At 41.2% G+C, this 25,878-nt stretch overlaps 2 protein-coding genes across 2 annotated transcripts in view; one reads left to right on the top strand and one right to left on the bottom strand.

Moving 5' to 3' along the window:
* The window catches only part of afap1l2 (actin filament associated protein 1-like 2), a 50,786-nt gene extending 50,183 nt beyond the window's left edge, over positions 1 to 603 (top strand). The window contains exon 19 of the mRNA XM_034193471.1: positions 95 to 603. Coding sequence (XP_034049362.1) covers positions 95 to 121 — 27 coding nt within the window. The 3' untranslated portion in view covers positions 122 to 603. The remainder of the gene's footprint in view (positions 1 to 94) is intronic.
* vwa2 (von Willebrand factor A domain containing 2) lies at positions 307 to 20,721 on the bottom strand. The gene is made up of 13 exons (XM_034193470.1): positions 20,670 to 20,721; positions 19,470 to 19,544; positions 16,365 to 16,498; positions 13,213 to 13,322; positions 10,701 to 10,898; positions 10,472 to 10,605; positions 9,551 to 9,680; positions 9,234 to 9,289; positions 9,056 to 9,163; positions 8,384 to 8,965; positions 7,464 to 8,015; positions 7,254 to 7,376; positions 307 to 1,683 (listed from the first exon to the last, which is right to left on the bottom strand). The coding sequence occupies exons 1-13, from the start codon at positions 20,719 to 20,721 to the stop codon at positions 1,553 to 1,555; spliced, it is 2,385 nt and encodes a 794-aa protein (XP_034049361.1). The 3' UTR covers positions 307 to 1,552.
* Positions 20,722 to 25,878: the final 5,157 nt, after the last annotated feature.

The following is a 25,878-nucleotide window of genomic DNA, read 5'->3' as shown; positions in this document are numbered from 1 at the left end:
ATCACGGATCAGAGTTCCAAATATTGACACTTTTCTGGTATGAAATTCTGTGTGCTGCCATAACACGTTGAATGCCATTATTTTTTATTCACAGGAGTGGGAGAAGAAATCCACCAGCTAGGAGGAGCTCTACATACCCTCTGATCCATTGTGACCTTAGAGGTCAACCCATTTTTTCAGCATAGTTGCTGTGCACTTCAAGACCCTCCTCAGCAAGGAGACATTTTTAATTTCAAGATGTTGTTCTGTGGATCACTCAGAACTTCTTGCCAAGAAAAAAAAGTAAATCACAAGCACAGTCTCCTCCATTACCACTGGATCGGTTTATTTTTCAGTGACTATTCAACTTCTTCCCTCTATTTACAAATTGAGGAATTTAATATCGTAGCATGTTGGACAGTGTAGCATTGTTCTTTAAAATAATGTGCAAACTGTGCATTTCAACACCACAAGTACCCGACAGCAGATTTGGCCACTTTGTACATTTCACATTCTACCTTGGTTCATATATGCTGGTAGCCAAGATGTAAATATATTGACAGCATTATTCAGCCTTTAGGTTGTATTGCTAGCTAAAACTGCACTTTTGAGTCAAATAAAAAACAAAAAATGTATCAACAACTCTGGTTTGAAAATGCACAATTTATGACAATATCTCCTCTTGTCTTTACGATAGCATTTGATAGCTCTTGTTTAAACTTCTGTCAACGAGAGTTATTTGTTAGAAACTTTAGTTTCATTTCTAAAAAGATTGATACATATACGCACACACACACATGGTGCTTGTGGCAAAGTTCAACTATACCTGGATTAATGGTAAATGGCCACCAGGTGGAGATATTGCTCCATTTCAAGAGCCTTGTGTACAGACTGCTGTGGGACGTGACAACGAACCTGTTGCTTTTAGTAGAGTCTGTATATATATGCATGCATATAAAAGGGAAATAAAGGTCATAAAGGCCCCTAGGGAAAACCACAAGGTGAGTATCGCAACCAGTCGTAGAGACTGATGAGAAAGAAGGAGACATGAAAGAATTAAGAAAGACTACCAACTGATAGAAAAGACTGGGATTCAAGGACATCACAGTGTTTCTAGCCATGGCAGTGTAAGAACAGGCCCAAATACAAAAAGTCAGAAGACAGGACCGGGGGGGGTCACTGGAAGCACCAAAGCTCAAACAGAGACCATGAAAGGTAGTTGAGAACAGCAGAGCTAAGGTACTGAGGCTCTTCTAGTTTTAGACCAGAGGCCTTGAACCCTGCAACAGCATCATCAGAAAGAAAGCACCAGATGATGGAGAAGTAGAACAAATGTGAAAGGTTATGGCCACAGTGATCCTAAAGTTAACAGGATGAGCACCTAACCCAAACCCCCTAACCCTAAGGAAATGGAAACTGGAATTGAATGCAACTTGAATATACCTCAAGTACAAGTTTAAATCCTGCAACAGTAAAAAGGTTTTTGTCGTTCAGCAGTAACAATCTTGGACAGCTCCTCATTGGCGAATTGGTCATATGTGATTTGTCGAATGCATTGTGTGCCTTAAACAGCTCAGGCAGCCTGTCTCCGGCGGTGCAGTTTGTAATGATGTAGGAGCTCTCGGTGGCTCTTCTTCTGACGACTGCTTCTTCTCAGGCCCAAGGGTCTTGGCAGATCTCCTCTGGATGAAGGCCTCCTGTGCCCTGCAATCAAACCACAAATAAGGATAAAGAAGTGACCACTACTACATATGCAAACAATCCAGTTTCTTACATGTTATAATCAGGAGAGTACTAGTGAATGATGAGATAAGGCACCAGCCATATACAGTGGAGCCAAAAGTATTTAGTCAGCCCTGATTATACAAGTTCTCCTGCTTAGAAAGATGAGAGAGGTCTGTAATTTTCATCATAGGTACACTTCAACTATGAGAGACAAAATTAGGAAAAAAAAAATCCAGGAAATCACATTGTAGGATTTTTAAAGAATTTATATGTAAATTATGGTGGAAAATAAGTATTTGGTCACTCACAAACAAGCAAGATTTCTGGCTCTCATAGACCTGTAACAACTTCTTTAAGAAGCTCTTCTGTCCTCCACCTGTTACCTGTATTAATAGCACCTGTTGGAACTTATCTGTATAAAAGACACCTATCCACAGCCTCAAACAGTCAGACTCCAAACTCAACCATGGCCAAGACCAAAGAGCTGTCAAAAGACACCAGGAAGAAAATTGTAGCTGTACACCAGGCTGGGGAGAGTGAATCTACAATATTCAAGCAGGTTGGTGTGAATAAATCAACTGTGGGAGCAATTGTAAGAAAATGGAAGACATACAAGACCATTGATAATCTCCCTTGATCTGGGGCTACACGCAAGATGTCATCCCATGGGGTCAAAATGATCATGAAAACGGTGAGAAAAAAATCTCAGAACTACACGGAGGGACCTGATGAAGGACCTGCAGAGAGCTGGGACCAAAGTAACAGAGGCTACACACTATGCAGAGAGAGACTCAAATCCTGCAGTGCCAGGCGTGTCCCCCTGCTTAAGCCAGAACATGTCCAGGCCCATCTAAAGTTTGCCAGAGAGCATATGGATGATCCAGAAGAGGTTTGGGAGAATATCACATGGTCAGATGAAACCAAAATAGAACATTTTAGTAAAATCTGAACTAGTCATGTTTGGAGGAAGACGAATGCTGAGTTGCAGCCCAAGAACACCATATCTACTGTGAAGTATGGGGGTGAAAACATCATGCTTTGGGGCTGTTTTCTGCAAAGGGGACAGAACAACTGATCTTTGTTAAGGGAAGAATGAATGTGGTCATGTATCATGAGATTTTAAACCAAAGCCTCTTTTCTTCAGTGAGAGCATTGAAGATGCAACATGGCTGGGTCTTCTAGCATGACAATAATCCCAAACACACTGCTCAGGCAACGAAGGATTGGCTCTGTAAAAAGCATTTCAAGGTCCTGGAGTGGCAGAGCCAGTCTCCAGACCTCAACCCCATAGAAAATTTGTTGAGGGAGTCGGAGGTCCGTGTTGCTCAGCGACAGCCCCAAAACATCACTCTAGAGGAGATCTGCATGGAGGAATGGGCCAAAATACCAGCTACCGTGTGTGCAAACCTGGTGAAGACTTACAGGAAATGTTTGACCTCTGTCATTGCCAACAAAGATTATGTTACAAAGTATTGAGCGGAACTTTTGTTATTAACCAAATACTTATTTTCCACCATAATTTACAAATAAATTCTTTAAAAATCCTACAATGTGATTTCCTGGATTTTTTTTTTCTCATTTTGTCTCTCATAGATGAAGTGTACCCATGATGAAAATTACAGACCTCTCTCATCTTTCTAAGTAGGAGAACTTGCATAATCAGGGGCTGGCTAAATACTTTTTGGCCCCACTGTAGAAAAGGCTGGAGGCTGTAATGGCTGCATGGTCCTCTTCCTGTTTCGTACGTGAATTTTACTTCCTTATCTAGAAGCATAAGTAAGTCCAACACATATAGGCCCTGGGACCCATTGTTACTAGTGTTTATCCCCGGATTCTGATTCTCCAACTCTGTTTACTAATACAGCCATTTATACCTGGGTGGACTGGGAAAAAAGAACAGGCAAAGTGTCTTGTCCAGGTACACTGACAGGTAGCATGGGCAGGAGCCGAAACCAGGTCTACTGTAGCCCAGCTCCTTAACCTGAGCTACCTGCTCCAATATTAGTCCTCTCCCTCCCAACTCTTCTGTACTTTGCTGCACGGTGAAACCATCAGATAAGAACGATTAAGTTGTGCACATATCATTCATCACAGAACCTACTGTGAACAAACTGTATCTGCATGAATTACCTACCAATTCCCATTTAAGTCAAACTGAGAGCCTGGCTACTGTCAAGACATGAAGTTTGTAAAATGTGTAAAAAAAAGATTATAATTTTGCCTGGGCTGAAGGGGACTAGTAAAGGTGAAAATTTTGGTCATTGTACTGTTTCTTTCTTTTAAATTCTCCAGTTGGATATTTTATTGTTGATATTTGGTGACATGGCATGTGCAGCCAGTACATTCTGAGTGCCAGTCCCAAGTCCGGATAAATGAAGAGGGTAGAAGGAGGCAGTGCGTAATCTTAAAGTTTGTCAAATCTCAGCCACATGGGGTGCGCAACCAGTACACTGAGTCCCGGTCCCAAGCCCGGATAAATGAGTAGGGTTGCGTCAGGAAGGGGATCTGACGTCTGACACGCCAATAAGAAAATGCAGAGTACAAATCAAATTTCCATACCAGATCGGTCAAGGCTCGAGTTAACGACGACCGCCACTGGTGCCCAACAAGGTGCCGATGGAAATTGGGCTACTGCTGGGTGAAAAAGACGAAGAAGAGGAGGAGAACATGTCCACAGACAGCGGGAGAAGAAAAAAAAACTCGAAGGGTGGAAGTGAGAGTTGGGACTTTGAATGTTGGCAGTGTGACTGGTAAAGGGAGAGAACTGACAGATATGATGGAGAGGAGAAAGGTAGATATATTGTGTGTGCAAGAGACCAAGTGGAAGGGAAGTAAGGCCAGGCGCATAGGCGGTGGGTTCAAGTTGCTGTGTCATGGTGAAGATGGGAAGAGAAATGGTGTTGGGTCATTTTAAAAGAAGAGTATGTTAAAAGTGTGTTGGGGATTAAGCGAGTGTCCAACAGTGTGATGATTGTGAAGTTCGAAATTGAAGAGATGATGATGAATATCATCAGTGCATATGCCCCACAGGTAGGTTATGAGAGAAAGGAGATTTGTAGAGTGAGTGAGATGAGGTGGTGGCATGAGAGAGTGTAGCTAGACAGCATAGGATGGTGGTGTGTAGGACGACTTTAGAGGTGAAGAGGAAGAACAGAATCAAAGCTCATAGATGGAAGCTGAAGAAGGAAGACTGTTGTGTGAAATTCAGTGAACAGGTGAGAGAGGCACTGGATGGAAGGGAAGCAATTTTGGACACCTGGAAAAGTACTGCAGATGTGGTGAGGGAGACAGGTAGGAGGGTCCGAGGTGCGACATCTGGACAGTGGAAGGAGGACAAGGAGACTTGGTGGTGGAATGAAGATGTTCAGGAAAGCATAAGGAGAAAGAGGTCGGTGAAAAAGAATTGGGATAGTTAGAGAGATGAAGAAAGTAGACAGGAGTACAAGGAGATGTGACGTGAGGCAAAAAGAAAAGAAAAGTAGCAAAAACTAAGGAAAAGGCATCTTAAAACCAAGATAAAACACTACATCTGAGGGAAATTATCTTCCTGCATGGACAGATTTCACTTAAGATGTCTTGAATTAAGATTGTTGAATCTAGAAATAGGCATGTTTAACACTAAACAAGAAATTAACCCTTAAAACAAGATAAATTATAGTAACACTTCTAAATCTAAAGATTTTTTTTTATCTTTGTACACTGAAAATTATTTGGTTCTTTCAAGACACTTGAAGAAATTACATACAACAAATTTATCTCAGGCTCCTGTTTTGAAAAAGAAACCAAAACAACCAAAATATTGCACAGTAGAGGGCGCACTTAGAGCGTGCTGCACCACTGTCTCCATGTCCTTAAATGAGCTCCAGTGTTGGTGGCGGCGACATTGTGTCATTCAAGAACAAATCACATAGAAATTAATAGGAGACGTTACAGAAATAATAGATGAAAAATGATTCTGGATCAGGGTGGCACAGTGGTTAGCACCGATGCCTCACAGCAAGAAGGTTGTGGGATCGCTTCTTCCTGCCCCTTTTCCCCCCTTTATTTATGAGACAACAACAAGGTGATACGGGACAAATAAAGTGTAAAACAGACAAGAAGACAAACAAACTAAAGCAAAACAGATGGTAGCTTATATGAGTTTTTGATTGGAAAATAGAGTATATAGGAGAGTGTGTGTGTGTGTGTGTGAGAACAGTAATAATGATGATAGACCTTGTTTTCTCTTTTTTCCTTCAAAACAAAATTCCAATTCTAACCAGAAAAAAAAGTGCTAAGCGTTGCAAAAACGCAACTAATGAGTTACAGGCAGGTGACAAAACAGGTCTATAGGCAGTGGATGAGTGGAGGCCAGATGGAGAAGGGTTCTATGACTGGTTTGTTGGGTGAAGTATTCCATAGAGATATAATCAATGAGTACGCATTCCCACTGTGCTGTCATGTTGTTATTCCTACATTTCCAGTTCATGAGGATAGTTTTCTTGGTGACAGAGCTACGAGTATGAATTCATTGTTGGAACTCGTCAGGTGTCACCAAGTAAGCAGAGAGAGGAGGATAAGGGGAAAAACACCAACAGCGACTTTGTGACCTCATACCAAAATTGTTGAACAGGTGTGCCGTTCCAGACGGGGAGGATATAAAGTGTCCACTTTCTTTTGGATGCAGTTAGTACAAATGTCTGATGAGAATCTCAATGTAAACATTTTCTGTCCTGTGAAGTATCTTGTATTGACTGTTGATTTGCGTTTTTTTGTTATAAGATAAATGTTTTGGCAGATTTGAAACCAGAAGTTGACATTAGGAGCAACTGATAAATCAGTTTCCGGTTTTATTGTTGGTATGATGAGTGTTTTATCTGAATATGAAATGAATTTGTAGAATATTTGTGGAATATGTGACTTTACTTCCAGTTTGTTTAGGGGTCAATAGTTAAAGACGCTCTCATTTTGGTAAACGATGCAAATTGTTTTTTGATCTAATATGATTAATAACCGGAATAATTCTGAGTGTGTTGATTGCTTGGTTTCCAAACTAATGGACAAACAAGATGTGTACAATGGATTCTATGACATATGTTGCCTCGTAATGGGATTAACTCAACATAACAGGTGGTGCAGACATTTCCTTTTGAAAACACTATTAGCTCAACCAATAATGTGCATCGTGTTTTATCAAAACTGGAGTAACTTTAGCTTTTGACTCCTACACAAACTGAAATTGACCTTTGTCCCCATTTTTTTTGCAGTTCATACCCTGTAACCGTCAGTCATAGATGGTCCAAACTATACCTTTTTGGAATCCCTATGATTGGACACATGTGGAATACTTATCAATATGACTGGCGCATTGTTATATGTGGAGCCCTGTGTAACCCTACACCCCTACCTGGCTATAGCTGCCACGCTGGATTAGAATGACCACTTTACATTTTTGTGTAACCCATGTCATGCTGTGGCTGGATTGCAAAGGTTGAACTGACCTTAAGTAGTAGCAAAAACCTGTCTGGCCCATTGACTATTAGAAATTAAAACTTATTAAATCCACTAACGTGTTTCGCAGTGTGGTCCTTCGTAGCCTTGGCACTGACACCAGAAGCTTCCACCTGATAGGATGCAGATCCCATCATTCATGCAAGGGTTGGGCTTGCACATATTTACCGGCTTCTTCACCTCTGAACCAAAGAGAGTTTCCGTCAAACAGATGACTACGACAACCGAAAAGTTACCAATACTTATTTGACAGTTTTGTGCATTCTCACCCGAGCACAATATCTGCACCAGCACATCCTCAAAGTACTTCAGATCCTCATAACACGGCACTGAGATTACGTGCTCCTCTGTACCAGCAATCTTTAGCAGCCTGTCTCCCTGTGCATCTCCGATACCAATCACAAGAAGTGAAACTCCATTTTCTCTGATCCTCTGAGCTGGAACAACGGCGTCGTCCCCGCCTGAGCCATCCGTCACCACGACCACAGCCTTGTTGACACCTGGGCGTGCACCGTTGGCCACAGTCAGGACGTTTGAGTGAATGTGGAGCAATGCTGACCCTGTTGAGGACACTCCACCCATGTAGTTTGCCTTGCTGACGGCCTCAAGGACAGCGGAGCCCGTTTGATGGGTGTCCAGGTTGAACACAGTAGAAGCTCTCAGATTGTAGACCACGAGTGCAATCTGGGTCACATCACGGTTGACGTCAAACTGGACGGAGACACTGCGCACAAAGTCGCGCAAACTGTCAAAGTTATCATGACCAACGCCACTGGAGGCATCCAGGGCAAAGACCAGGTCTACTGCTTGTCCTAGACAACCTAAAAGTCAAAGAAAGATCAATAAGAAGCAGAAACAGAAGTGGAGGATACCAGGAGGGTTGTGTAATTGAAGAAATAGCGTTCCAACATTTATAAGACCAACAATGATCTCGATGGCTGAGACATGGGGAGTGAAGGAATAAGAATGCTGAGGTGGATGTATGGTACAGGCATGGGAAATTATGGAGATAAATTCATATTTACACATCGCATACTCAATGTGGACAAACGGCGAAATCTACGTTCACAGAATTATTGTACAATCACAGCAAATCTTTAATAGTAAACCTCAAACACGGCCAGATTTTGCCCTCATTATTATTCCGTTACCGTAGAATTGCCCAGCTGCCCTGTTGCTCACGCGTTACCTTGAGTATCCACACTACAGATCTTGGCCTTGAGTTCCGGGATCTTAGAATTAAGCCTGTCAGGTGATGGATAGGTGATGATCCGCTGTGGATTTCCTGTGATGTTGGTCAGTTGACCCTTTAAGGCATTTGGTCCCACTGCTACAAGAAAGATCTCCCTTTCACGGGCGTATTTAGCGGATTCAACAATTTCATCACCAGCAGGAGTGGCCGTGAGCAAGACCACCACACGAGGCAGGTCATCTGTGACGTCAGCAAAATCTGGCGAGTTCACAAAGCCGTGATGTGTAACATAGCGTAGGGCTTGGCCTGTCCGTGTCTCGCCATCCACTGGTTGAAGCCCCCCTACGGCTTTGAGCAGACTCCTTAAGTCCCATTTGAACTCGCCGACGCGGGCTTCGATGCGAGTCTCTCTACCAAACACTGCTAGGCCAAAATTACCGGGGGTGCCGGACCCGATCACAGTTTGCAAAAAACGCTTTAAAAAAGACTTGAGCCGGAGAAAGCCTTCGAGGGTGAGCTTGGTTGAACCTTCCAGTAGGAAAAGCAGGTCCACAGAACAGTCCAGTGATAATGCAGGAGCTGACGAAAGCAGGAGGATGAGTTAGTACATTCTCTGCAAGACACGAACACATTAAATCATTCAGAATAAGTACAGAGAAGCGTACGGACCGCAGTGTGGGTCTTCACCATAACCAGGCGGGCATAGGCAGTGGTAACCCTGCGGACCTTCTGACACACATGACCCACCATTTAAGCAGGGCTGAGAGTCACAGAGATCTAGAGTGGAAGCACAAAAATGTAAAAATAGGGAAACAAATCAAAGATCCTTGCAGAACAGTGCTGTTACCTGAACAGATCGTCCGATGGCAGACCATCTGGTGTCTCTTATACATCTTGTTGTATCTGCAAATGAAGTTTCATCAAAGAACACATTAAACACATTGAGTGCACATATTCTCTGTCATCCACACTTGTTTGTCGTTTGATGCAAATGCTTGTCAATCCATAATCAGTGACAGAAGAGGACATAAAGAGGTAATATTCCCCGCTGGAGTCGAGAACAGAACACTGTGAAGACACAACTTCAATCAGGCTGTATTTCTGTGATGTCATACAAGCAAATCAAACGCAAATAATTAAACTTGTGTTTTTGTGAACACCTGCCTGTAGTACGGACACAGTGACATGTACGGGGAATATCCCTTTGAGCCTTTCCAACACATGAAATTCCCTTGTAGCTCTTTCACCACGTCCAGTGTCTTCCTCTCACAGGGGTATGACTCCACCTCGCAGCCTGAGGGAGGCCACAAAACGTAAATAAGTCAGTGAGAAAAACAGAAAAGTAGAAAATCAAAGAAAGAGAAGAGAGAAGATGGTGCAATTACTGCATTTATTCTCAGAACAAATTAATGTCTCTGGGTCCTCGGCCTTTGGGATCAGGAATCATGAGGTTGCAAGATAGAAGTGTTGCAGTTTTCTTTGCAGAAGGTCCAAGTCTTTAGGGTCCTGGTGTTTTCTGTCTTGCTGTGTGGTTGTGAGAGACTTGAACAGTAACCAGTGACCTAAAGTGATGACCGGATGTCTTTTGTACTAGGTCACTTTGGAAGATCCTTAAATACCACTGGAATGACTGTGTCAAATGAATGGTTACTGAAGAAGACTCCAATGAGGAATATCTTTTTGATCATGGTGAGGGAACATCACCTATGACATTGTGGCAATGTGGTGCACAATCTCTGTGCCCAATATGGCATGTAAATGCCTCAGTTTTGAGGACCCCAGCAGCCAGAAAAAAAAAACAAGGTGACAACGGTGTTCGACCTGGCTGTGTCAGACAGGTGGCTACTTTTGACACTTGGAAATGGACCAGTTGTCTGACTGGGTGGCTGCCAACCAGGACCAAAGGAGGTTCCATAATGAGATGGATGTGGCAATGCTCAGCATGAGTGGATGTTCCCAGACCTGATCTGTCCTGACCTCAGAACAAAACTGATTTAAGAATTTATACACCAGTGTCATGAAAGTCATCAACAAGCTCTACAAATGGGCAGTTAGCATCGGTAGCATTTGAATGTTCAACACCACCTGCAGGTGTGGTGTCACAGAGGGAGAAGGTGGTCAGAGTGGTGAATAGACCATTGACAGCATCGTAGAAATGCTCTGCAAAGAAAACATGGCTCTCCGCTGGTGCACTAGCAACAGCGTTTAGCTCCTCCCACCTGGAAACCAGAGGAAAAAACACAACAAGATCGTGGAAAGGTGTCACAGTTATGTTAATTTTTGCACAATGCAACAGAGGACACTGAAAACATACCTGGGGTAACGCAGGCCCACAGCAAACAAGACCAGACCAGTCTCCTTGAGCTGTGCGGCAGCCTGCACCACGTTACCCTGAGATCTTCCATCTGATAAAAGGACGACGATCTGGGCTGCAGCAGAGGACTTGCGCCCGCCTTGGAAGCCCTTCTTCATCACATACTTCAGAGCCAGGCCTGTCTGGGTGCTGCCTCCTCTGTGTAAAGAGGTCAGTGTTGCCACAGTTACTTTGAAAAGGTAATCCAATTACTGATTACTCCTTGAAAAAGTAACAGTTACTTCACTGATTACTCAATTGTAAAAGTAACTAAGTTAGATTACTAGTTACTTTTTTAGTTACTTTCCCCAGCTGCCAACAACAACCCTCTGCCACCTCAACATGACAATGATACCCGTTTTGCCAAAACTCACTTTATAGTCACCCTTTCTTGACTTCAATGAACATAAATACTTGTTTTATAAAAAGTAAAATAAAGACCTCTTTCTTGACCTCATATTTAACTGTTGACAGCACTGTAACAGTAAAACTTGAAATTTCTAACCTACATTGTTTATAAATGTAACTATTAAATTCTTTCTAACATTTTTCTAACATTTAAATTCTCTGTAAACATTTTACTTGTCGAAATTCTTCTTCTTCTTCTTCTTATTATTATTATTATAAGTAGTATTAGTAGTTGTAGTAAAAAAAGGCTTCAAAACTGGACCTTTAATCTAGGGGTGTTGTGGGGGGGGGGCACATCCTTGCCCCACACCCCTATTCCATCTGGATTCACCCCTGCTTTAGCATTTGAGCACAAAGAATGGATAACATTTATTTATGCAGAAAACATGACAGGTAAGAAAGTTTTCTTGCGTTTTCACATCATGTGGTCCTCAGAAAGAGAATTTAGGTGCATTTGAGTGGAAAATAGTGTTAGTTGTTGACGCGTCGTGGAGGATCAGCTGTTTTTAGCAGCAGATACGGAGCAGCTCAGCTCAGAATTCTAAATAAAGGAGAAAATAAAGCATTAAAATGTTTTTGTAAAGCTCAGTGCAGGTGTGCTGTTGTCACCGTGCTTTAAGAGGTGAGAACGAGTTGTAGCTGCTGCAGAAAACCGCGGATGAAAAGCTCACAGCTCGCTTAAAGTGGGCAGTTCAGTCGAACCCACAGTCGAAGTTTAATGCTGCTATCGACCCACAATGCAAAAATAATAGTAATGCACAGTGACTTGGAGAAGTAACTTTAATCTAATTACTGATTTGGAAAGATTAACGCGTTAGATTACTCGTTACTAAAAAAAGTGGTTAGATTAGAGTAACGCATTGCTAAGTAACGCGTTACCGGCATCACTGGTAAAGAGGTCAGTGTTTGGTGGAGGTGTAAGAACTGACACGATTTGTAGGACGGCAGTTACACCATTAACCAATAAAACATTTCAAAAAACCTTGACTATTAGTCTTTGGGCCAAGCAGTTTTTCTGTCTCACTTAAGGGGACTAAACAACACTTACAATCTAGCTTCAGTACACCATGGCCTACGGATAGCTATACCCAGTTATTGTATTTCCTTGATTAAATGCCCGGGTGTTTATTTTTTTTCAAACTATCCCCAGACCTGGTGCCTAAACAAGGCGAGGCATGTGGCAAACCAAAGACAACCCCTTTAGATCATGGTCAACGTCATTGCGTAGCCACAGCCTTACAGAGCTGTAGAAGCATGAATCAGAATTTTAAGGTACCATTCCACAGCGGACTTATTAAAAAAGAGTGACTCGAGCAAATGTACCTTTTTTAATGTACATAATGCCCGGCGTTTATTTTTGTCAGACAAGGTTTTGACCCAGTCATTAAACTGGGCAGACCTCTATTCAAGGTCAGCTGTTTAATCAAAGAAATAGGGTAGTCAATGAAGGATTACATAAGGTCTACATTTAAAAATCCTCCAATCATCTTGAAACTATACCACATTATTTGTCTGATCATAAAGAATCCAGAAGGTATAGTTTGGACCATCAATGACTGAATGTTGTAAAGGTATGGGTTTAAAAACAGCACTAAATGGTGACAAAGGTCAATTTCAGTTTATACAGGGATCAAAAATTAGAAGTACAGTATTCCAATTTTGGTAAAACTTTTTTGCAAACTTTTGTTGTTTTTTTTGTTTTTGTTTGAACATTACTTTAAAGACCGGGCATTCAACATGGCTAAACTGATTCCATTTATCAATACTGAGCACCAAACTTGGCTATTAGTGTTTAATTGTAACTATAGGTGTATCTTTAACCAATACGTCAAAATAGCCATTACAAATTAGCTTACCTTTCAAGGTCATCCAAGGTCAAATGTTATTTGACCACTAGGAAGGTGATATATGACTTTGTATTAATGTTCAATGGTAAACAATTCCTCAAAATAGCCACTTAAAATATCACATACATAAGCCCAACATTTTGACTTTGGCCTGTGACCTTAACTATTAGTCTATCCCATGTATACAGTGATTGAGAGTGAAAACAGATGGAACACACCTGAACAGAATATTTTTCATGTGCTTCTTCACCTCTTGTTTGTTACTGTACACGTCCAGTGGAAACTCCAGACGAGGGGTGGAGCCAAACTGAATTGAGCCGACGCGCACCTGGATATGGATGAAATTTTATTAATCCTGAGTTACATGAAACAGATGAAACCATACTAAAATCCCAGCAATGATTGTTTGTTCCCCTTCTTGTCCTATGTCCGTGGGTCGATTTCCACCAAGTTTAATATGTAAAGGACAGTCAATCTCAGAAAAACTCTTAAAGGGATTGTTTTGTCAAAGGTCAAGGTCATTAAGGTCAAATTTTTGATTTTCTTCCCACCCCATTCCGATGTCCACCAACTTGGCATACATGTCATTCTTTTCTGAACCGGCCTTGCCATAGACAAAAGTTAAACATTAAGTTTTCCATTCTGTTGTCCACCAAAATTGGCTCACATATGGACATAGGTTCTGAGGTCAATCAGTGGCATCGGGGTAATTGGGATCAAAGGTCAAAATTAGCTCTCCCCAATATACACCAAACTTGACATATTATTTTATCACACACACACACATATACATATATATGAGAGTAGGCTGAAAAGTTCTAAGGCTCACCAAGAAGGAGAAATGCCATTTCAATAAAACTTGGCATGCATTAAGTTCAACTCTTCTGATGACTAACTGTGTTATTTTCTTCCAGGTTGTGAGGTAGTTTGTGGTTCATAGCCAAGTTTGAATGTTTGTGGTAGAGGGAAACGGCAAAAATGGACAAAATCTGGCATCGCGGTGTGATTAAGTACCTGCATAAGAAGGGGTTAAAGCCCAAGGACATTCATGCGGATATGTTTGCTACTTTAGGGGATGAAGCTCCCTCCATATCTACAGTGCAGAAGTGGGCAGCTGAATTTAAGAGGGGCAGAGAGAGCCTTGAAGACAACCCAAGGTCTGGGCGGCCTGCAACAGCCACAACCCAGAAAAACATTGACCTTGTTCATGAAATGGTGATGGACGACAGATGATCGACGATTAATCAGCTAGCAGATGCTATGGGAATATCCCGTGAGAGAATTGAACACATTCTGCATGAAGAACTTGGAATGTCAAAGGTGTCAGCTCAGTGGGTGCCATGTCTTCTGACGCCTGATCAGAAACGCACCAGGCTAGTCATGTCGAAGGCAAACTTGGCACAATTTGAAGAGGATCCAGCCAATTACATGGAACGTTTTCTTACTCAGGATGAGTGTTGGGTTCACCACTTTGAACCAGAGACAAAAAAAAACAAAAAACAATCAATGCAGTGGAAATACCCAAGGTCACCACCTCCAAAGAAGGCAAAGGTCGTTTCATCTGCGGGGAAGGTCATGGTTTCAGTTTTCTGGGATGCCAAGGGCATTGTGTTCGTGGACTATCTTGAAAAGGGACCAACCATAAATGGACAGTACTATTCTAACCTACTGAGACAGTTACATGAGGCTATCAAAAAGAAGCGACCAGGAAAGCTGACCAAAGGGGTGCTGTTCCATCAAGACAATGCCCCAGCTCACAAGTCAACAGTGGCCATGGCCACTATCCACGAGTGTGGATTCGAACTGGTAGATCACCCACCATACTCCCCTGACTTGGCACCCTCTGACTTTCATCTGTTCCCAAACCTGAAAAAAAACTTGGCTGGGAAGCACTATCGGAGCAATGATGAGGTGATGGCTGCCGTTGAGGACTATTTTGACTCTCAAGGTGAAAGCTTCTATGCCAAGGGAATTGAAGCACTCAAGCACCGCTGGAAGAAGTGTGTGGAGTTACAGGGAGACTATGTAGAAAAATAACCCTGAATTTGTTCAATTCGTCAACTGCATCATAGTCAGCCTTAGAACTTTTCAGCCTACCCTCGTATATACACACACACACACACACACACACACACACACACACACACACACACACACACACACACACACACACACACACACACACACACACACACACACACACACACACACCTTTTTCTTGAGCTGCTTGGGTGGGTAGGGAGAGTTCCCATAGGATAAAAAAGCTTTTTAACCTACCATCCCTGGTTCTCAAGACCAGGCACCTAAGTGGCTCTACTCTACTCTTTTCTTCTCTCTTATTTTACTCTTCCTTTTTAGATATACCTTTGTACGAGGTCTGTGAGAAAAGTATCGGACCTTTTTATTTTTTTCAAAAACCATATGGATTTGAATCACGAGTGATTGCATCAGCCAAGCTTGAACCTTCGTGCGCATGCGTGAGTTTTTTCACGCCTGTCGGTTGCGTGATTCGCGTGTGAGCAGTGGTCCACCCCTCTCGTCGGATTTTTATTGCGAATAAATGTCTGAACGATCTGGAGCTTTGCTGCATCAAATTTCTTCCAGAAACTGTGAGAGACCTCCAGGTGGACACCGTTCGGAAAATTAATATAGCTTTCAGGGATGATTTTATGGGGATTATACAGATTAAGGAGTGTTACTGCCGCTTTAAAGACGGCCGCGCTCCCAGCGCCGATCGACATGCTCAGACCCCGCTGAAACAACCAGATCATTTCCAACGTGAAGGCTTTGTTGATCCGGGACGTCGTCTAACTTTCACAAAAAGGCAGAAGTCGTGGACATCAGCACTTTTTCGGCACATTCCACTGTTACAGGAGTTTTTTTCATGGAAAGAAAAGCGGAGGGACGTGCCACGGAGCCGTTCATTACGCGGGACAAAACCACCTCGGTGTTGGTCTCACAGGACGGCTTTCAGGTGGATTTCAGATGGATTCCGGTTGCTTTTCAGTCGTGTGAATATCCGATTGTGATTGTGCATGAGCTGGACCTGCCCCAACATGTCCTGGAAGGCTTCATCACGGCATTGCTTTTTGCTGATTTTTACTAAACTTTCTATGCTCAAGAAGGTTGACCCTGAAATTGCCCTTGAAGAATTAATTTTGGCAAAGGTCAAGGAATTCGGATTTTCAACATTTCGGAAAAAATGTGGCACACGGGTGGATTCCAGAATTGTCCTGGCAAGATCACCCAGAAATCAATCATTTGAGAGAAGCTCAAGATCACTGGGGTCAAATGTCAGACTGTCGTAGCTCTGACTATCTTTATGTTAATGGGTGGTATTACCTAAAATAAAATTAAAAGAAAAACAAACCTTGTCTGGCCCGATGTCTAGAGCATCACAAAGTTTGGTTGCAAATTGTTTCAACCTCTCAAAACTGCTTTTCCCAATGCTGTAAGAACCATCCATGAGGAAGAGGATATCCAAGGCTGCAGAGCACTGCATCACTTCCCATGTAAACAGAAAAAAAACAAAAAAATCAAACATTTCCTATCTCAGTTAAGAAGCATGTTCAAAGTCACGATTCCTAACCAAGAGAATTTTGGCAAATAACTGCCATTTTACTGTGCATGAGCTAGCTTTAACTAGTTCAGTCATCAAATGGGCATTTAAGCCCCTTTCACACTGGGGCTGCTCCCAGTTGCTCCCTGTGGCATCATGACGACGCAGGAATTTCTGCGTCAGGTGTGCACAGCAGGGGGGCAGAGAGGAGGTAAGAACACAGCCTGCAGGTTCTCTGCACAGAGAAGTCAGAGTGCACAGTTTGGCTGCAGACAGACTGTGCACTCTGACTCTCTTCTACTTGTTGTGCTGTGTCTGTTATAGTTCATCTTTCCACCCTTGACCGTGAGATGCGCGCGCACGGACCGTCCTTAAGCAAATGTGGAGATGTCTGGAGTTCTACTTGATGTTCACATGTCCTGGACTTATGTCCTTTTTTTAACTGTAATGAGAGAGTCTGAGCAGAGAAAGGAACTAACTGCCTGCAGACAATGTTTTTTCTTTTCTTTCCTCCTTTGACGGCGAGATGCGCTTGCACACGCGAACGGACCGTCAAGCAAATGTGGAGATGTCTGGAGTTCTACTTGATGTTGACATGTCCTGTCTCAGGACTTATGTCCTTTTTTGTCCTTTTTTTAACTGTGATGTGAGAGTTTGAACAGAGAACAAGGAACTAATGCCTGCAGCCAGACTTTTTTTTCTTTTAATTGTTCACATGTGCGCGCATGAACGAACATCCATGAGTGGACTAGAGATGTCCGGACATTTTACTGGATATTTCTGGCAATCAGTCTGCATGTTTTTCTTCAGCGTGTAGTTTTTACTGCATTAAGTACACGGTATAAAAACAATCCTGCATGATTTATACTGCGAGAACAACAGAACACAGCAGGAATCATAAATTGGCTTCGAGTCACGCCGGGTAACACCTCTTTGCCCAAATTACGCCTCTTTGCCCCGACTTGCGCTGGAACCACTTCCTTTCTGCATCGAGCACAGGATGCCAAAAAAATTAAACAGGTTTAATTTTTCGGCGCCCGACTTGCTTCCTCCTTTGCGCCCTCGCGCTGTTGTGGCGCCGAGCTGCATCGTCTCAGCACTGAGTTGCTTCCACGCGGCATCATCATAATGACGCATGGCGCAACTGGGAGCAACCCCGGTGTGAAAGGGGCTTTAGAGAAAAACAATATCTTGGCAAATGGACTGCATTTGGTAATATCTTGGCAAATCAAATGAGGAAGGTTAAAAAAAACTGCTGAATATAAAACTATAAGTGAATATAAAGTTGAATGAAAGAAAACAAATAACTTAATAACTAACTGAAAAACAGACTAAATCTGACTATAACACTAAGCTAATTGAAAAGCAAAATCTGAAACTAAGCGAATATAACACTAATTAAGCTAACTGATCAACTAACTCAAAAACTAAGTGAATATAATGCTAATTAAGCTAACTGACCAATAGGAACTCCACACTAGGGTCCACTAGTCCTAGTATTAAGGAGAGCATGTTGAAGTTGTTTTTACATTTATGGTAGACTACATGTTGCACTAAAGTAGGTTAAGTAATGTTACAAAAGTGTAACAATTAAAAATATATTTAATTATGGCGAATTACCATTATTTGTTGATTTTTCAATTCAACAGATTTATTGAAAACAGTAAAGGTGATTAATGGTGTATGTCAACAGAATCATGCGTTTTATTTCTGTAAATGGCTTTGTAAACTGGATCTGGTCACAGCTTTGTAAACTGGATCTGGTTTGTTAGCTATTTGAAAGTATTACATTTGTTTATGAACTTTAAAAATCAGTTTGGGGTTGTAATATACACCATCAAATAATATATAAAGGTTAGGACCAGTGGACCCTCCCCCTGACCAACTAATTCAAAAACTAAGTAAATATAATGCTAATTAAGCTAGCTCACCAACTAACTCGAAAAGTGAATATAAATTTGAAAGAAAACAAAGATAACTGAATAGCTAACTGAAAAACAGACTAAATCTGATGAAAATAATGCTAACAAAGCTAACCGAAAAGCAAAATCTGAAACTGACTATAAGGTTAATTAAGCTAACTGATCAACTAACTCAAAAACTAAGTGAATGTAAAGTTGATTGAAAGAAAAAGATAACTGAATAGCTATAAAGCTAGCTCAGCTAATTAAAAATAAAAATTTTTTAGTGAATATAAAGCAAATTAAGCTAACTGACCAACTAACTCAAAAACTAGTGAATATGGAGATAACCGAAAAAAAAATTACAGAATCTAAAATGGATGACAAAACTAACTGAATATAACTAACTGAAAAATTTACAAAATCTGACTATAAAGCTTCAATATGTTAATTAAAAAGTTGAAAATCTGAAACTACATGAACATCAAGCTAATTAAGCTAACTGACTGACACTAAGGTGCAAAGGAACACAGAGTACTATGCCTTAGCTCATTTATTTTTTTTTTGTCACAATCACAGCACTGTTAGAAAATAAAACCTCTCATTCTCCGATGCTTGGGCACGCTTATACTTGCCGGCAGCGTAAATAATCAGTGCTGCCATCATGTTCGAGCATGCAGCGGATTGTGAAGGGAGCCATTAAAATCTGGCAGTGTGCCGTCTGTTCCATAGCTTTCCGGAAACATCAAAGCTCATTCTTTCCATCCGTGTTAACATTTCCTTTAATCCCTCTATGGCACAGTTGCCAGTTTAGTTAGACCACCCACTACCTCCAAGGACTCCTCTCAAATGCTGCCACAAAACATCACAAATTACACAGTGCTTTAAATCAGCTGTACAACCTTGGAGGCATCAGGCGCGACACAATATGCCACTTTCAGGAATGTTATTATGATCTGTATTTGTTTCGCCACACTGGTGGCCGTGATGATGACGGTTTTGATTAAGTACGTACTTTCTCCAGCTGAGTTGATCTTGATGATGTTCTCACGGCTCGTGTGGATCTCCTGCACAGAGAATCCTTGCAGGACTAAACAAAAATAAACTTTGGTTACATAATCATGTCCACGTAAAGACAGTTTGTGTATTCATGGAGTAGTAATGGTAAAGCATACTTTAACCAGAGTTTACTACTGGATTTTCCCTGAAGTGGCAAAATCACATAACTTCAGCAACAAAAAAAATAGGTGAGTAGGTGGGTTAGTCCAACCCAGCTAGTTTGTATAGGCAGAAACTAAAAAAAAGTTAATATCTTGTAACTCACCAAATTGGAAGAGCACACAATGAAGATGTCATTAGATGATGGTCAACTTTATGCAACTCAACCAAAAAAAGCAACTTTCTTTAGCCTTTATAATACTCAAAATATGAGTGTGCCACCTCTTGGATGCAGCGTACGCCTTAACATGAGCACCGCCAAGAAAAATGAGGAACTGTGGGATGAAACGTGTTGCCTTCTACGTGACCAAATGTGGCATGAAATATGCAACACAATAGATCGGAAAACAAGAATTCAAGAATGGGTAGAACGTGTGGCTGGGGGTGATATCAAAATGATTGCTACAGTAAATTAGTGATTGAAAATGCAAAACACTGTTTCACTATATTTCAAAACATTTGCAATAGACATGATGCGGAATATTATTTGAGACCCCACATCCCAAATAGGTAAGTAAAACCAGATTAAAGAATGGATAGAATATGTGGCTGATTATATCAAAACGTTTTGTCAATATTACAAATTGGTGCTGGAAACACTGGCAAAATTGGCTGAAACAATGTTTCACAATATTTTGAAACCATTGCCATTCCCATGTTTAGGAACACTGTTCGACAATCCATATCCCAAATGCAGTATGAAATATACAACAGAATGGTAAAGTAAAGATGGAATTAAAGAATGGATAGAAGGTGCGGCTCGGGATGATAGAATTGTTTATAGCTACCGCAAATTAGTGACAGCAAACTCGAAACGCTGTTATAAAACTTTTGCAACATCATTTCTAAAATCGGACTGTGGCACAACTAGTTAAGAATGTTGATTTTATCCTGCCAAATCTCTGTTAATTTCATTCTAGCTAATTAATGTATAGCAGATACTCACATGCTTGAGAAGCACAGAAAGCAAAACGGTAAGAAAAAGCAACCAACTGACCTTGAAGCAGCAGCACTGTTATAAAGAAGCAGAGACAGATATCAAAGTTCATGGTGCGACACCTGGAATGAGGAAAGAGAGATAAACACTTAGTAACCAAAAATACTTTAAAGAACATAAGGTCATGGGTTCAATTCCCGCCTGTAGCCTTTCTGTGTGGAGTTTGCATGTTCTCCCCGTGTTTGCGTGGGTTTCCTTCGGGTGCTCCGGTTTCCTCCCAGGGAAACTGGGACGAAATCCTCCCTGGGTTAGATGGATTGGAATCTTTAAATTGTCGGTAGGTGTGTATGTGTTTGTTTGTGGCCCTGTGACAGACTGGCGTCCTGTCCAGAGTGTACCCTGTCTCTTACTCTATGACTGCTGGGATAGGCTCCAGCCCCCGTGACCCTTAATTGGGCTTTTGAGTTTTCCGTGCAATTTTAGCCCCTGCTAAAACAAATACTACGTAAAACACTGGTTGCATTTTCCAAACAATTTTGCTCACTACTGAAACAAATATTACAATGGCAGCTGAATTTTCCAAACACTTTTGCCTACTACTGGAACAAATACTACAATGGCAGTTGAGTTTTCCCATGCAATTTTACCCATTGTTGGAATTACTACTAAAAATCTGGTTGCGTTTTCCAAGAAATTACGCCCATTACTGAAACAAGTATTACAATGTCAGTTGAGTTTTCCATGCAATTTTACCCATGGCTGAAACAAATCCGTGGGAAGCTCGGAGTAGAGTCGCTGCTTCTTCGCATTGAAAGGAGCCAGCTGAGGTGGTTCGGACATCTGGTAAGGATGCCTCCTAGGCGCCTCCCAGTGGAGGTGTTCCAGGCATATCAGTCTGGGAGGAGACCGGGGGAAGACCCAGGACTAGGTGGAGAGATTATATCTCCACACTAGCCTGGGAATGCCTCGGGATCCCCCAGTCAGAGGTGGTCAATATGGCACGGGAAAGGGAAGTCTGGGGTCCCCTGCTGGAGGTGTTGCCCCCACGACCCGAACCCGGAAAAGCGGTTGATGAATGAATGAATGAAACAAATACTAAAATGCTGGTTGTGTTTTCCAAGCAATATCGCCCACTACTGGAACAAATATTACAATGGTAGTTGAGTTTTGCATGCAATTTTACCTGCCACTGAAACAAATATTAAAATGCTGGTTGAGTTTTCCAAGCAATTTCTCCCACCACTGGAGCAAATATTAAAATGCTGGTTGAGTTTTCCAAGCAATTTCTCCCACCACTGGAGCAAATATTACAATAGCAGTTGAGTTATCCAAGCAATTTTGCGTATTGTTGGAATAAATATTACAATGGCAGTTAGGGTGGCCAGATTGTCCTCCTTTGTGCCACAAATTTAGATGTTTTCTGGCCTTGATCCAGCTTCAGTTTTGACATGTGTGTTTGATACATGCATTTCTAAAACTGAAGCCAGACTGTCAATAAAAACGCTGGAAACGATGTCAATTTCTGGCACAAAGGAGGATATCTGGATATCACCCTAACGGAAGGTGAGTTTTCCAAGCAATTTTTCCCATTGTTGGAACAAATATTACAATGGCAGTTGAGTTTTGCATGCAATTTTGCAGCCACTGAAACAAATATTAGAATGCTGGTTGTATTTTCCAAGCAATTTTGCCTGATACTGAAACAAGTACTAGTCTCAATCTAAGAACATGGAAACACAATTCATACGCGTAGTTTCATGTTCATGACACACTTATGAACCAATAGTAACGAATGCTATACTTCAATTAACCTTATGCAGCAGTGGCCCAGGACCTGTTCTAATAGCACATCTCCAAAACTTAGAAATCATTATGGGACTTAAAAATTACCTCAAAATAAATACATGGGAAAGTTGGGATTTTTTTTTTTTTTTTTTTATCATTTCCGTCAAAATCTGCTTTATAGCCTCTAGTCGTGAGTGAATGCTGTTTGGGGGTGTTACTATGATAACACTTCATTTTCCGGCACTGATCCAGAGGCTGAACAAAATTGCATCTTGCAAATAACTTGACACTAAAATTAACAAAATCCACACTTTTATTTCAAGTCATCCTTTGCATCGGTGTGCAGGTTGTGCAAGTCCACATGACTACATGTTGGCTGGTGTAAGAAGTCAACAGGCTGCAGATAAGATCTGATGACCTGTGGTGCTGATGTTTGTGGGTGATTCTTAGACTACGGGCACTTATTATGTCCTTTGATCATATTGTATGAAAAACAGAAAAAAGGGGAAATTTCACACTTATAGTTATCTTTACAATGAAAGTGTGTTAAGAAATTTGTTCTAGTAGTCTATGATGACTTTTTCACCTTTTTTCAGCATCATTATATGCAAATATTGCCGTTTTGTGCTTGTCCCACACCCAGACTTTTGATCTTCAATGATAAAAATGAATGGTAAAGAAACGTTTTTTCTAATGTTTTAAAATATCTCTGAATAAAATATCAGTAAAATAATCAAAACATAATTGGGGTATTCAATGTCATACAACTGTTGTGATTTTTTTTAAACAAAATGTAGTTGTCCCACACTATTGCCGTAATTTCCACCACAACACTGTAATGTTCCTTTAAACAGTTTGTATGAAAGATTGTTTGGGTAGTTTCTATGGAGATAAACAGTGACATCAGAGCACATGTATATAGTGCTAAATCACAACAAACAGTTGCCCCAAGGCGCTTTATATTGTAAGGCAATGGTGTGGTGGAAATTACATTTACAAGGCCAATAGTGCCCGTAGTTAAAGAATCACCCTTGTGTGTGTGTGTGTGTGTGTGTGTGTGAGAGAGACTTTGGCTGTGTGTATTTCTGAGACAGAGGCAGGATTGTGTGCACAAGGCCTCCTCTTTAACAATCTGCCATACATATCCGCGCAGCTGATATGTGCTGGCCACAGGAGGACCCATGACATCAGGAGCTACTGAAGCATCTCACCTACACACATGCATGTAAAACACACGCTTGTTTCAAAATTGGCTGCATGTTCACAGGCATTCCACAGGATCTTTTTTTCCCCCCATCTGTCTGCTCCTTATTCTCTGCTTGGCAGTGAAAGCCGTGCACATTCTGCATGGGAACTTTGATTTTAGATCATCTGGAAGACTAGTTTCAAACTGACTGTAGATTTTTAGGACTCAGATTGGGATGAATTCCTATATTTGTACATTGACTTTTTTCTAAAATGGACATTTTTAAAGGGGTCATATTGTACAAATTATCTTTTTAAATCTAAGTTTACAGTTCTGCTTTTGAATTTAATTGTAAACATCCTCAAAGACCTACAACTCTGTTGAAAGTCTCCTGAATCTGCAGCAGACTGCCATTTATACCAGATGTAATAAAATGGTGCCTTTAGCTACTCATGGGCTGTATTAAACATAAAACTGTTCTCAGGGTAAGCGTGTATGTTCCATCTAATATGCAAATCAGGACAAAATCTATTTTGCATTACAGAAACTATCCGCCAGTACTGGAAGGGCGGTGTGCACTTCCACTGTCTAAACCTGATGCATCGTTTCAAAAAATTGCATTTCATTACAGAGACAACAGCAGCCGTGACAGACTAATTTTGTTTTTTCATCATCCAGTTGTGTAAAATATGCACACTAAGCACTATAGTGATAAACAAGGTGACAAATTTGCTCCTTAGTGCTGCAAAAATAATATTTATAATGTGTTAAAGTCACTAAGCTAGTTTCTCTTTACTTCTCCAACGACACTTTGAATGTCAAAAGTCAAGCAACTGAAATAAAGGAGCTAGCTTTCTGGCACACAGTGCAGTCACTCCAAAATTTATAGCAAAAGTTAATGTACTTTAGGCAAATTTTCCCCTTAGAAAAATGGGGGAGAGGACTACAAAGAGCAAGGAGGAGCGTCACACTATGTCGGACGCAGGGGTGCCGAATAGGGGAGAATAAGGAACAGGATTCTAGGGGCCCAGAGAGGCCCCTAATACATTTATAATACTGACAAAATAATATGTGGGGTGGCCTAGTAAGATTTTTCATGGAGCCCAAAATCCCTGGTGGCACCCCTGGTCGGACGTCACAGAGGCTTCCATAGAAATCAATAGGTAAATGGACCTAGAAACAAAGTGTCAGGTCTCAGCTGCCTAGTGACATTGCAAATTATTTCATCTTAAATAATTTAGTTTTTAGTTTTTGTTTTTAACGGAAATGCATAAAAAGACGGAAAATTTTAAACATAGCATCTGCCGTAACCGCATGTATCAGCGCCTATACAGTCTACAACCCCTGGCAAAAATTATGGAATCACCGGCATCGGAGGATGTTCATTCAGTTGTTTAATTTTGTAGAAAAAAAAGCAGATCACAGACATGACACAAAACTAAAGTCATTTCAAATGGCAACTTTTTCGCTTTAAGAAACACTATAAGAAATCAGGGAAAAAAAAAAAAATTGTGGCAGTCAGTAACGGTTACTTTTTTAGACCAAGCAGAGGTAAAAACAAATATGGACTCACTCAATTCTGAGGAATAAATTATGGAATCACCCTGTAAATTTTCATCCCCAAAACTAACACCTGCATCAAATCAGATCTGCTCGTTAGTCTGCATCTAAAAAGGAGTGATCACACCTTGGAGAGCTGCTGCACCAACTGGACTGACATGAATCATGGCTCCAACACGAAAGATGTCAACTGAAACAAAGGAGAGGATTATCAAACTCTTAAAAAGAGGGTAAATCATCACGCAATGTTGCAAAAGATGTTGGTTGTTCACAGTCAGCTGTGTCTAAACTCTGGACCAAATACAAACAACATGGGAAGGTTGTTAAAGGCAAACATACTGGTAGACCAAGGAAGACAAAGCGTCAAGACAGAAAATGAGGAACGAATGGGATGAAACTGGAGTCAATGTCTGTGACTGAACTGTAAGAAACCGCCTAAAGGAAATGGGATTTACACACAGAAAAGCTAAACTGAAGCCATCATTAACACCTAAACAGAAAAAAAAAACAAGGTTACAATGGGCTAAGGAAAAGCAATCGTGGACTGTGGATGACTTGATGAAAGTCATATTCAGTGATGAATCTCAAATCTGCATTGGGCAAGGTGATGATGCTGGAACTTTTGTTTTGTGCCATTCCAATGAGATTTATAAAGATGACTGCCTGAAAAGAACATGTAAATTTCCACAGTCATTGATGATATGGGGCTGCATGTCAGGTAAAGGCACTGGGGAGATG

This window comes from Thalassophryne amazonica, chromosome 18 (genome assembly GCF_902500255.1).
Source record: "Thalassophryne amazonica chromosome 18, fThaAma1.1, whole genome shotgun sequence".
In the NCBI taxonomy this organism is placed as follows: Eukaryota; Metazoa; Chordata; class Actinopteri; order Batrachoidiformes; family Batrachoididae; genus Thalassophryne; species Thalassophryne amazonica.
Note: the sequence above shows the minus strand (reverse complement) of the source record. Positions and strands in the feature narration are given on the sequence as shown.

Coding starts and splice junctions, on each gene's coding strand:
- vwa2 (XM_034193470.1), bottom strand. CDS start 20,721: ATGAACTTTGATATCTGTCTCTGCTTCTTTATAACAGTGCTGCTGCTT. Junction 19,545..20,669: donor AACAGTGCTGCTGCTTCAAG/GTCAGTTGGTTG, acceptor ATTTTTGTTTAG/TCCTGCAAGGATTCTCTGTG. Junction 9,681..10,471: donor CTGTGACACCACACCTGCAG/GTGGTGTTGAAC, acceptor GGCCTCCCTCAG/GCTGCGAGGTGGAGTCATAC.